Source organism: Amphiprion ocellaris, chromosome 2, assembly GCF_022539595.1.
Source record: "Amphiprion ocellaris isolate individual 3 ecotype Okinawa chromosome 2, ASM2253959v1, whole genome shotgun sequence".
Taxonomy (NCBI): Eukaryota; Metazoa; Chordata; class Actinopteri; family Pomacentridae; genus Amphiprion; species Amphiprion ocellaris.
The window spans coordinates 33,524,739-33,537,756 of record NC_072767.1 but is presented as its reverse complement, the minus strand read 5'-3'; the positions used below and the strand labels follow the sequence as shown (position 1 = coordinate 33,537,756).

Sequence of the window (13,018 nt, the reverse complement as noted above, 5' to 3'; positions counted from 1 at the left end):
CATGACCAGGGTGCAGAATAGGAGAAGTCCTGGGAAACTTGTAGAGCAGCAGTGAGAATCAGAACAGCTGTTGATCGAAAGAAAGTTTACCCAGTGTTGCTTTTTGAATGTATACTGATGCTGCTGTCTGCTTAGGCTACATGACGATGAAGAAACACAGTAATGTGTACTAGATAATGAATTAGATTTTTTTTTAAATGTAGAGAGCTCTGATACACAGTCGAGGCAGTAACGTGTAGTTACAGCAGTTTGCATATGAGTCACTCAAGAACGTAGCCTGTACAAGCATTTTCCTACCTGCTAAAGTAAGACGGCCTCTATTTTGACAATACAAACACAGCCTAACCTTCAGCTTTGTCACAAGATACCAAATATAAATCTATATATCTTATATGGGGCCTATCATCCAGATATTTTTAGAAAAAGTGTTGAAATTATTTCAATCCTAAAGTTTAAATGCTGCAATATCTAAGATCTGGGCGTGAGCTCTGGAAAAGATCATAAATTTGGTTTTCTTCGTATTCAGCGGGAACTTTAAATCATGCAATGAATCCAGTAACAGTTTAATAGCAGTCAGCCAACTCCAAAGAAAATGTAACTGAATACACTCATGTCATCTGCATAGAGATGCACTTTAACTGTATGTACGCCCTTTCCAAATGTATTTAGAAAATAGCTTAACATTCATTGGTGGGTAAATTTATAATGTTGATTAATGTCCTTTTAAATGTGCTAAATCAAAAACGCTGACTTGACTAATGTTTGTGTTTCAGTTCCTCTTAGGCGTTTCCTTTTTTTGTCTTTTCTGCACAGACCAAATCCCAATTTATGAAGAATCTGTAAACATGCTACCCAGTGCTTCAGCTTTTAATGCGCTCAATGCATATATTTATGATGTGACAGATTTGGGAGCGGCAAAAAATTACAGGAAGATCGACGTCAGCATGGAGAGTGGGAGTACCTCAGGTGCTGTATGTGAATGTGAACAAACTGTCCAACAGTAACTGGTGTTGGGAAAGTGTGTGTTGTCTCAGGTGGGATTTTTCTTCTCACTGTCTGCTTCTTTATTTTTCTGGTGAAGGGGAACATTGGGCATCTATAAAGAGCAATGGAACAAATGACACTCAGAATTGTCAAAGACTGAGTTGGATGGTTTGGCATCAGAATATATTAAAATGGTTTTGCAGCTTTTAAATCAGCTGAACAGAGAATTTACTGCATTGCACACCAGCCTGCTTCTGCTGGAGGTGCTTCTTCTTTAGAATTTACTGCAGCATCATGCAGTAAAGTGCTTCATTCTGGGCATTTCTCTGAGTCAGTTGTGTTTTTTCTTTTGTCTCTCCACTCTTGACTGTCCATTAGTTTCTCACAAAGCAATGCAAAGTACAAATCACACTCTGTAACCCAGAAGGAGCCGGCAGGCTTGTGTGAACTGCGCTGAAAAGTACTTGCAAAAGAGGAAGGCAATAAGCAGAAACTGAGAGCTGTGCCAAGTTGTGTGTCTGTTTTTTGCTCTGCTTGGGATTGCATGTCCTTCCTAGACGACTGGTAAATCGTGCAAACAAAATTGCTTGCAAGGAATATTTGATGGATTAAAGGGGAGTAGAGGATGTTTGCAGGATTAGGATTAAAGGTTAGTGGGTGAGCTAAAGTCAGTGGAGCACTCCGTTGCATAAGTGTGCGAGTATATGAACACGTTTTTGTCTTATCAGAAGGGAAATGCATGCTGGATTGGGCCTCTTTCTCTTTTGGTAGCATTTTGGTTAGTGTTGTGTCATAACCTCAGGTCCGTTCCTCACAGATCCTTCCTGATTCTGCACTTTGTTTTTGCAGATCCTTTGACCTCTGCGTAGCTTCCTCCCCTTGAAGATCCTCTTTGCATGTTTTTGTCGTTGAGAAAGGAGGAAAAACCTGAGAGGCAGCTGAATACTCGCGTCCTGCTCCATCTTAAGCTGCAAAGATGGGAAGCAGAGAGACGCTGCAGTTACTCAGCCACTCTGAGTGGATAGTTCCTCTGTATGACAGTGGTGGAGAATTCTAAAGATAACTATACCCATTACTTACACCTTCGACTGTATAGTGCCGCATTTTTCTGCCTTGACTTCTGTCCATGAGGATTAGAGTCGGCTTACATGAATTAAAATCTGCTTGTGTTCGGTTTTAATCCTTCTCTGTTGGTGAGAGACAACTGGGCAAATAATTCATGACCAGCTCAGAAGACTTAAAATATATGTGTGAGTGAAATGAGAAAATGAACCACGGAGACATCTGTACAGTAAAAAATTAACATCAGCAGCAAGTTAGCTTACCTTAGCCCAAACAATGAAGACAGAGGGGGAAACAACAAGGAAGTTGCCTTGCAAAGTATTGATATTTATGTTAATTTTCAACTTTGATTTTGTACAGATTAAACAAACAAGATACAATAAGTTAATGGGTGAACTGAAGTGCTGGAAAAGCAGCTTTTTGACCTTTAACCTCTGGACAGAAACTTGTCTTGCTGTTTCACGGCTGCTGCTTGTAGCTTGTTATACAGATACAAAACAACACATATGAGGGTGAAATTGATGTTCTCATCTAATTCGTAGAGATAAACCTTTAAATAGTGGTGATTTAAATATGCTACACACTAAAATGAATTGATGATGTTTGGGTTAACATAGCATCACTACTACTGGGCCACCAACAAAACCAAACAAAATGAGTTGTTTTGACTCAGAGTTGGTTTTAATACTGTTGTTGGTTCTCTAAATCAAAACAGTGGTAAAACTGTGCTCAGGATGCAAACTATAGGGCAGCCTGACTCTTCTTCGGCTCCCTTCGCAGTCATTGATTTAACTCCTAAAAACTCATCTCTGTACATATTTACAAATTTTCTATATGAAGATAATCCCTTCATGCTTTAAATGACTTAGTGCTAAATCTGCACTGTTGCCTCCTCTCTGCAGATCTGTAAAGTCTCTGCCTCTCTGTCCACCCACCTCTCCGACTTTCATTGCATCCCGAGCACACCAGCTCTCCTATGAGTTTCAAACTTCTCTGCGCAACACAATGGCAAACTGCAATGTTGTTCAGCCACACATGCTCGAACCAGAAACCACTTCTGGAGAAGAATAGGTTGTTTTCTCTAGGTTGTTTTGGTATGGGCCTGAAACTTTAAGTGTGATCCAACCAAAATGACCGCTTCCCCTGTAGAACCTGTTTTAAGTTAAAGTCCTTCCTCCAGGGCAGGACTCAACACTCACTCGTTGAACTCATAGAGGAGAACAAACGACATTTCGGCACTTCTCTCCTCTTAAATACCACCGTCTCGTAAAATGTGCCATGTAGGCTGACATAACAAACCTCCCAGTGTTCGATTGTCTACATACTGATAGAACTGGAGATATGGGCAGTAACTACTGTTGGTTGTGGTTTTGGTCCACTAATTAATGCCATAGTGGAAGCTGTTCTACATCCCATGTCACAATGGAAACAGAAAGCCTGAAAGAGCAGATTCCAAATCCATTACTGCAAGCAGCACACATAGACTGTATAATAAAGTCTGTGGTTTATTATACAGTCCATGGCTGTCTCAGTAAAGATTTCTTTGCTCCGTTGGATCGAAATTCTTGTTTTTGAGAAAGTCATCAGAACACTGCAGTTTCTAGGTGGAAATTCTCAGCTATGATGTTACTTCAAAAATCAAATTGACTTGTTAACAAGGAAAAGAAGCTCCCTTGGAAACCTTATTAGTGAAATATTGTGGGGTCTTGCCCTGCATTTCTATCTCCCTTCATCATGGATGAAGCACAAAATTAGACTATTATTGTTGTATGACTCATGCATGGGGATAACTCATAGCAAGTCCACTTTAATTAAAGATTCTGATGTGCATGCTGTTCTTGGCAACATCATCGTAGCATAGAGGCACGACATCATAGACTTCACTTTAACTCAAAGATCAGAAAACTTTCTTGATACTAACTGCTGTAAAACAAAACAAACAAACTGACCTCTGTGGGGCTAAAATCAGGTGGCAGCATCTACTTTAATCTGTTTCCTTATTCTTATAATTGATTTTCTGATCAATGGGAATAAATATAATCTAAATCAAATGCTTTATTTTTTTTGCCCATAAAAAATGAAAGCAAGTTGTGGTTTGGTTCGCACGGTAGTTGTGAACTTTCCTGTCTCTTTCATTTGTTTTGTTTTTTTATTAAATAAAAGGCACAGTTTGTTACTGATCATTAATAAAAATATCTAATGTTTCGTACCATTAGCGAACTAAAACCTGAGTCTGACCCGGTTTGAGGCTGACCGTGTGGTTTTCCATTCATGTTTACTTCAATTGATGCTATGTTGATCCAAACTGTGTGAAAAAGAATTCACAGTTGTTTCCAGCTTGCTAAACTGTTCGTCTGTCACGGGGTTGGACTTAACATGGTGTTTCCTCTACGGGTGAAAATCAAACTTGTGGTTTTGGGTCACGAGCTAAAATCTTTTTCCTAAAGTCACTGCCGTCTGCTGAGCTGCATGAAATATGGACTGTCTTAGTGTTTCTGTTTTGTAGACTCTTGTTTGGGATTTGATGCTAATTTGTGACATTTGTCTGACACAAACAGGTTTAGCTGTGAGAACTCTGAGGCTTTGCTTTTCACAGCAACTTCCAGTAGAGCCACAAAGAGGCTACATCCACATTCTGCAGCATGATTTCCGTGTCAAAGTGAAACGTCTGCAAAGTCATGACAATATGCTTCGACAAAAAACAACCAGAGGCCACAAATGAGGAAAATTCAGTCAAGCAGGATAAGTTTGCTGACGAATGCTGTTTATTGGCATCCAACCAATCAAGTATGAGAATTTATGAGCTGCCCCCAAAGTAAATCACTTTTTCGTGGTTTGTTAATGTTTTCTGTTTTCCTCCTATGCTGCAGGGTCGATGTGGATCCAGATCAGGACCAGCAGCCGTGTGGAGACAGTTTCCAGGTCTTACAGGGGGTGAGGACCTCACTTAGACTCACTCACTTATTGGGTTTTTAGTCAATGCCTCTGAAACTATTCTGCTTCTGCTCTTTTTTGTCAATGTGCACAACAGTCAGCAGGTCTGCACACATAAATAGTCCAGTTTGTTGCAAGAAATTGTGGCAAACCTGCTGAGCGAGACAGCAGAAGCAGAACAGCCCCATTTGTCACAGCGTGCAGGATTTTTTCACCTACTTTCAGTTGTATTTCGTGTATAATGATGAATCCTGTCCACACTGTTCTGCCCTGTGCTGCACTGTAGGTTAAGACTTAACAGAACGCTGTGAGTTTGGTATCTCATGTGATGTTAGTAATTAAACACTGATCAGTTGGTTTCATATTTTGGAGTGAAAACGACTCCTCAGCATTGTGGGAAGCATCATTCTGAGTGCTTTGATATTTACTTTAAATATGATTGTTTTTTACAGAGACAAGCTTTAGAATTAAATGTTCTGTGCCTCCAGGAGGTATCATAAGCCCAAACATTATTCACATGCTGATGGCTGCAGGGCTTCATTTTGTGAATAACCTATTTAACTGTATTTGATAGTTAATGATTTGCCGCAAGCTTCAACGCAGGTTTTGATTTTAAATTATCTTAACATTGCAGCTTTTTCAAGACTTTCACAGGATGAACCTCATTTATGGCCTGATTTTCAAATACAATTGAGTGTTTCAGAGCCTGACAATCACTGGGTTTTCATGATGGATGCTGATGCAGATTTTTAAGGAGTAAAAAATAAGTTTATTAATATCAGAGTTATATTGAAAAGGCTATATATTCCACAAACTAGTTAGCAGCTTACTGTGAAGACAGAGCTTGATTCCACACCACTGAAAGGTGCAACTGCTATTTCTAAGCTGGATTTTCTTTCATCTACTTTTAGCTCCTTGGTTGTTTTTATGTGTTTTTTTTTCCCATGTCTGCTGTTGTCTTGCTCAGTGTTTTTTTGGCCTTCCTGAAAAAAACTAAATTTAGTCTCAAAGAATACCTGGTTAAATAAATCGTTAAAAGTGGACTGCAGTGTGCTCAGCTTTGATGCAGGCTCTGCTACATGTGCTGCAGACAGCTACTCCATGTGATGATACCATTTCCACAATACCTCAAACACCCTTTCCTGCATTATCTTCTGTAAAAAAAAAAAAAAAAAAAAAAAAAAACCTAAAACTTTTTTAAAAAAAATATTTGAACATGTCAGACAACATTTACACCAATACTGCAATTCAGTATTGGCCAACAATACCAGCCGGCTGATATATATATATGATATATGATCATATATATATTGCTGGAAAACAAAAAGAAAACATGGCATTTCTTTATGATACAATGGGTATTTATCAGTTTTACTCATTATTTCTTTAACAGGAAGTTCAGAAATTACTGTTAAACTGTTTAAATCACATTAGATTCAGTTAATCATACTAATAAATATGCTTTATGAGAGCTTTTGGCAAAGTTCCACTGCATTTGAATAGCATTTTTAAAGTAAATTGTTCTGATTTGCAAAATCTGAGAAGAAATCCATTTGCACAAGGCCTCTGATCGTCACTACAGCATCAACAGCAGCACTGTCGCTTTAACCAAACACAACTGTAGCGTTACAGTTTCACTTGTAATGCATAACTGTTAGATGGTATCGGAAGTATGGAAATATTCTGGAGAACTATGTAAAACAAAATAGCACCAGAGGCAATACTGTGGCCCTGATGCATGCTGGGATCTTTAGTGTGTATCCACCTCATATTGCTGCAATCATATCATTATCTGAATGCTGATCCTGATGATAGCAAAAGTCATGCACTCACTTTCCTGTAACCTAATGTCACTGTTATTCAGCTTCTTTGGATCTAGAATTCCCTTTAAAAAAATCTTCTAACAGACTCTGAGGAATCTCTGCGTCCACATGTTGTTGTGGAGTGAATCTATATTGTGTAAACGTGTTATTTTTCCATGTGTTTCTGCAGGACGGCTCCCAGGCTGAAGGACAGAGTAAAACCAAGCAGGAGAGTGCGTGGCTCTTCAGATTGTGGTACACCTTTGATCACAAGTATCCTTTCTGTGCCCTGCTTTACTGAAACAAAGAAGTATGTGCATCATTTGCTTTCAAGCCATGAAGTAATTATTTGTTTGAACTAGTGCAGCTGTTTGTGGTCACATCAGGTTTCATATCCATCAGGATGATTGTCCAGAGCCTTATGTTGACCGGATCATCTTTGGATATTGGATCAGATTAACTTACATGAGCTCACATAATGTTTGCTTTCCCTGCTCAGTCTGGCTGCATAAACAGACTTAAGTTAATGTGTTTAGCAGCTTTCTCTCTCATTTCCTGCCTCCTTCCCATCTCTGCGGGGCGATTGTCTCCCCAGGTGGCTGATTGCGTGGCTGCTTTTGAGCGTAGCAGCTGTTTGTTACAGCCGAGACTTTCCCCCTGGTGACACATGCTGCATGCAACTGAAGCCAAACAGGGTGGATGTCTCCCATTTCCCAGGACTGAGGTAAACATTTATGACAAAGAGAATTATTTCTGGGTACCGGAGAGTGCGACTGACCGCTGAGTTCGACAGCTGATTTTGATGCATGTGCTGACAAGGTGCCGACTGCTTTTCTCCACACAAAGACCCGACAACTTGAGCAGGGCGCTGACTTTTCCCAGGGTGCAGTTCAGCCTGACTTATTACAAACAAGAGGCCGAGGAGCCTGCTGGTTCCCTCGGCTTCACTGCTGCTAAACATCACAAAATCACTTTGCGCTCAGCTGCTTCCAGCTCCTCATGTTCACTCATACAAAATACTGTATTGAAAGATGAACAAGGCTCAGTTGATTTTGTTTCCATAAGCACTGGGGAGGCTGAATGTAAAAAAAAAAAAAAACAAACAAAAAAAAAAAAAAAAACATTTTTACCTGTATTTTTTTGAGCCATTTATTGTTATTTTACAGATTGTCCCTATTTTATGACATTATAGATAATAACTAGCAAAAAAAAAAAGCATTTATTTACATGTTAACTGTAAAAACACAGGCCAAACCTGTGAATTATGTCCACATCAAAAATCAAAAATGACCCTGCATCACGTGTTTTTCTCCAAGGATTGTTCTTTTACTGTGTGACCATACAGTTACCCGAATTTATCCTGTATTTAAATCAGAAATTAGGGTGTTATTTTACAGATATTTGCTGTTTTTATATATTTATATAAAGGATTAAAATATGGTAAATAATTTTTAAGCAGTTATTTTTCAAATTTTCTTTGTTTAATTATATTAAAGATCATAACTAGTAAAATTACAGAAAAAAAGTATCATTTTACATGTGAATCCTAAAAAAATAAAACAGGCCAAAGCTTTAAATTATGTCCACATGAAAATTATGTAACTTTATAAATGGTAATTTGTTGTTTTCCAGTGTTTTGCTGTAATAGCACAACTTTTTTTAAACTATATTTAAACAATCCAAAACAATTGCTGTTATTTGAAGGAAATATGTATATTAAATATTGAAAAACTGTAAATAATTTGTTGTTACTGATTTTCTCAGTTTTGTTAAATAACATATATTACAAGTATATAGTAAAATCACAGAAAAAGTTTTCATTTACACATTAACTGTAAGAACAACAGGACAAAACTGTACATAAGGTTCACATCAAAAATCTGTATTTTTACAAACGCTAATTAGTTTGTAAAAATCTGACTATTTTACTATATTTAAATGATCTAAAAATCTTATTTTACAGATACAGTTTTTGAACCTTATATTATTCCACTATTCTAATGTATTTTTTCTGGCACTCTTGCTCCTCTTTTTTATGAAAGTTTTACAGAAGTGTATGTGAAATTTACTTTGTGATGAGATGTCTAAAGGTTCAGACAATATGATAATGTTTGTCTTGCGGAAAGAATAATTTTTTCGAGCAAACTCGTGCTCACTGAGTTTCAGTATGTCTCCAAACCTGGACGTTCCACCAGCACAGCTCTTGTTCTTATGACTGCGAGATGTTGTTGTAAATAAGTGAGGCTCGTATTCTTCAACTTGAGTGCAGCATTTGATTTAATAATCCATAATTTAATAATTGCTAATCTCAAACAGAAGCTCATAGAGGTTAAAGCTCTAAATATAGCCTATTGACAGACATTGTCCGCTTTATTATTCCATAATTCATGTGTTTATGTTGAGTTTCTGCAGGAAGAGAACTGACTGTTGGGTGTGTTTTTATGAACAGTAGGTGCACAGCCTAATGGAATAGCTTTTATTGTATATTTGGCCACTACCTTCCACAAAATGGTTCATTAAGTTGTAATTACTGATGCCATTATAGCTCACTTTAAAAAACAGCAACTTTTGTGTTCACGAAGAGGGCAACAGTATACAGGTGTGCAGATTTAATGTGTTTGTTCTTGTTAAGCGTTGTTGAACATTTTGGGCTGTTCTCCTTAAATCATGCCCAGTTACCTGAAGCCCATTCTGACACACAGCGGTCCACCTCTCACCTCCACTCTGCCCAGTTACTGCGGACCGCTGGCCAGCTGTCTGACCAGCCCACAGGCTTACGAGGTGAGTGTCTGGCTGCACAAGCACAAAAACACAGCGTGCAGCAACAAAACAAACAGTGACCTGGTACGTGACCAGTGATCCATGAAAAATCCATGTTCGCACGGCAGAAAGTGGAGAAAATCCATCTCCTACATGCTGTCTGGTCAGAGGTTTATGAAGAAAAGTTCTCAAATTTGATGATAAACACTTAGAGTGAGGTTAGAAGGGTGAAACAGGGTTTAATTGAAGTGTAAACCAAAACTGCTGCTGTAAATCGGCATTTTCAGAGCAGCTGGTGCAGTGCAAACTCTATGCAGCTTTTTCAGACGGTTTGAAAGAATGTAAAGTCAAACACATGGTGACATGGACTTACTGTGTGATAGAAAAAAGCCTGTCTGGGTGGCAGGAATCCCATCATCAACACACTGTAATCATCAAGCTGTGGATCATTTCTGGTAATAAACATTCAGTTCGCAGGAAGCTCCTGCAGGAAATCAGGGGCTGGTCGACTGTGAGCAAGACTCACAAAACAAGACTCCTCTAACTTGAAGTAAAATTAGAGAAATATCTTATAATAGCTTGCTGGGTGTTAAACTTGCTGAAGAGACAAACATTGCTGATAGATGTTAAATATTTTATGCAGCTTCATCTTGGGAGCTTTAAAAATGTTATTCTGTGCTCCAAATTTACAATCTCTCTTCAGAATGTGCTTGTTGGTCTGGAGGTCAGTGCCTGCAGCTGATAAACACAATTAATTAATCTTATACTCATGTTTAAAAAAAACAACTCTTATAGTTTGCTTAGCAGAGCATGGAAAATTCAACATTTCCGGATGTTCCAGTGGATAAAAACAATGAAAATGCTTTGTGACATAAACTTTGCTGCTTTATTTTAGCTCCTGTTACAACAAGGGGATTGAGCTTTGAGCTACATTTTTCTCAATGTTAATAGTGTGAATAGAATGCCAATTCACGTGTAAATGTGTGCTTTGTAAATATAAAACAACATTTACCACAAATACAAAAATATGTAAACTCTCAGAAATATATTGTAAATGCAAAACAAATCTGCAAGTACGCAAATAAGTTCCGTTTAAAAAAAAAAAAAAAAAAAACAGAAAAAGAATGCCTTCCTAACATTTTCAACTGTTAAAAAGACATCTAGAATACATTTTTTTCTATTTGTAAATTGAAAAAGCATTTGTGGATCTCAGTAAGTGTGATATAAAAACATTGTAAATGTCATAGTTTTATAAAATTTGAAATCTTCCTTTCACTTGTAGGTTGTGTTTGTTACTTAACATCACAAATGCAGTCTGTGGAGTGATGTTATACGGTAGCAGTGGTCTTTGTCCTGATCTGCTGAGTCTACCAGCGTCATAAACATGTATTCTGTTTAGCATTTTGTATTTGAACACCAGCATATTGAATGCAGATCTTTTACTAAAGTAAAAATAGCAATACCACGACTGGAAAATACTTGGTTATAAGTAAAAAGCCAACATTTCAAAGCTCATTTAAATAAAATTATGTGACTATTATCAGAAAAATGTGCTTTAATTCAAAAGTAAAAGTATTCATTACACACTAGAATGGGCTCTGTAAATGTTCTATTTTTATATATTATACTGTTGGATTGTTATTACTGATGCATTAATGTGTAAGTGGCATTTTTATTCCTCTTCTGGCTGACTCAGGCATAGCTGATTATGCTTGTGTTGGTTGTCATAAATTAGAAGATGTGCTGCAAGCCTTGTATCACAAGATGTACTGAAAACTACGATTGTTCAGGGTTTGAATGTGAACTAAGCCTCCGAGGCTGATCACACGCTATGTAGTGATGCAGCTCAAGAGAAGAGGTGAAAAAAAGGCCATAATCAGACTTTAGGCAGGATTACGATGCACTTTATAATAGTGTAGTATTAAGGTCTAACCGTGCTTTAAAGTACAAGCTGTCAGATAACTGTAACAATATTTCTGTCTGAAGTATAATGGAGTCTAAGCATAAAGTGGAGAACATATTTGTGGACATGAGCTGATGTTTAACTTCCCTCTTGGTGACCTGCTTCTGATTAATGGTCCATCACTCTACTTTTATCTACTACTTTGATCTATATTCTTACCTTGAGCAGCTGCTGACAGAAGCTGTTTATCAGAAACAACAGTTGTTGCATCAGTGACACCATCAATCTTGGCCCACTTTGCTCCTCCTCAACTCTCCCATTGTATATCACATGTTAACCCATATATGTTGATGTGCATTTTGAGTAATGCCTTCTGTGTTGTCGGTTTCATTTATATTGCACTTCACAGAAAACATACTTATCTTGCTTCTTTAAGGCGAACTAAGAGTAAATTTATCAGTCAGTCAGGGTGTTGTTGTATCATTCATATATATATATATATATATATATATATATATATATATAAAGAATCGGTATAGCTAGAGCAACTTTTATATTTTAGGCAAATTTAGGTAAAAATGGGTAAGTTTCTCTGGCAAAATGCACACTACCAATGAGTAGTTAGAAACTTCAATATCCGGCTATTCTTACTGTTTTTTCATTCGTGTCATTTTTTTTTTTTTTTTTTTAGAAAGACAACGTGCCTTTCAATCCTGTCAGCTAATTTGGGGATTCAGAGGGTTAGAGATATATTTTTTTCACAGACAGGGAAACTTAAATATACTGGCATTATAGAAAACATGTTTTGGCGTTGCTAGATTTTTAAAAATGTTGATTTTATACATGTTTTAAATAAACTGTAATCAAAACATTTCGCAGCTTAAAGTAACAGTTTTCTTTTGCTATGTTCAGTGCTGAGTCGGTGCCGCAGGAAGGCTCTCTGTGAATACTGAAGGTTTCTCTCTCAGGAGAACAGTAATATTGTCAAAGCATTCTCAGTGGCTGCCAGTAAACACAAAGAGCCGAGGCCTTCAGCGAGAGAGAAAATGGACGGTCGAGTCGCCTTTTTACATTCAACGCAGACAAAAGGGCCCTTTCAGTGCCACCTCAATGATGACCAGTGTTCTGAAAGACACTGCGCTCTGATATTTTGAAGACAGAAACGGCCATTGAAGCGACGGTCACACTTGGATTCACACTGGCAAAGTCTCCTTTTCATCTCATGTGAAATACTTGTACACAGAGGCTTATTTTTTAGTTATACTCTCCTTTTACCGTGACCCACAGAGCCCTGCAGTTAGACAATCTAAACCGCATTTCTGCACCATAAAGTAGAAGTAGATTGTCTCTCATTCAATTTTAAATCCTTGAGAGTAAAGTCTGCAGTTGTGCATCCAGAAATGTTTTCCCCTCCTGGTTTGTTGCTGTTGGTTTGCCTGCGTAGGGCTGCCAGCCAGGAGAGGCATGAATTTAGGTGGTTGTTCATATAATCAGGGCTCTGTGTCTCCAAGTAGGGGGAGACTGGATTAAATAAAGCTCCTTGCCTGGTTCCACTTTGGTTATGGAAGTGGAA

At 37.9% G+C, this 13,018-nt stretch overlaps 1 protein-coding gene across 5 annotated transcripts in view; it reads left to right on the top strand.

Moving 5' to 3' along the window:
• Positions 1-13,018, top strand: part of slc9a7 (solute carrier family 9 member 7) — a 43,611-nt gene that overhangs the window by 24,551 nt on the left and 6,042 nt on the right. For 3 of the 5 annotated variants that reach the window (XM_023267073.3, XM_035946745.2, XM_035946746.2), the window contains exons 13-16: positions 904-966; positions 4,917-4,980; positions 6,973-7,055; positions 9,458-9,563. In XM_023267073.3, coding sequence (XP_023122841.2) covers positions 904-966; positions 4,917-4,980; positions 6,973-7,055; positions 9,458-9,563 — 316 coding nt within the window. Of the gene's footprint in view, positions 1-903; positions 967-4,604; positions 4,826-4,916; positions 4,981-6,972; positions 7,056-9,457; positions 9,564-13,018 lie in introns of those variants that run through there. The other 2 variants (XM_023267074.3, XM_035946747.2) reach the window with 2 other exon arrangements.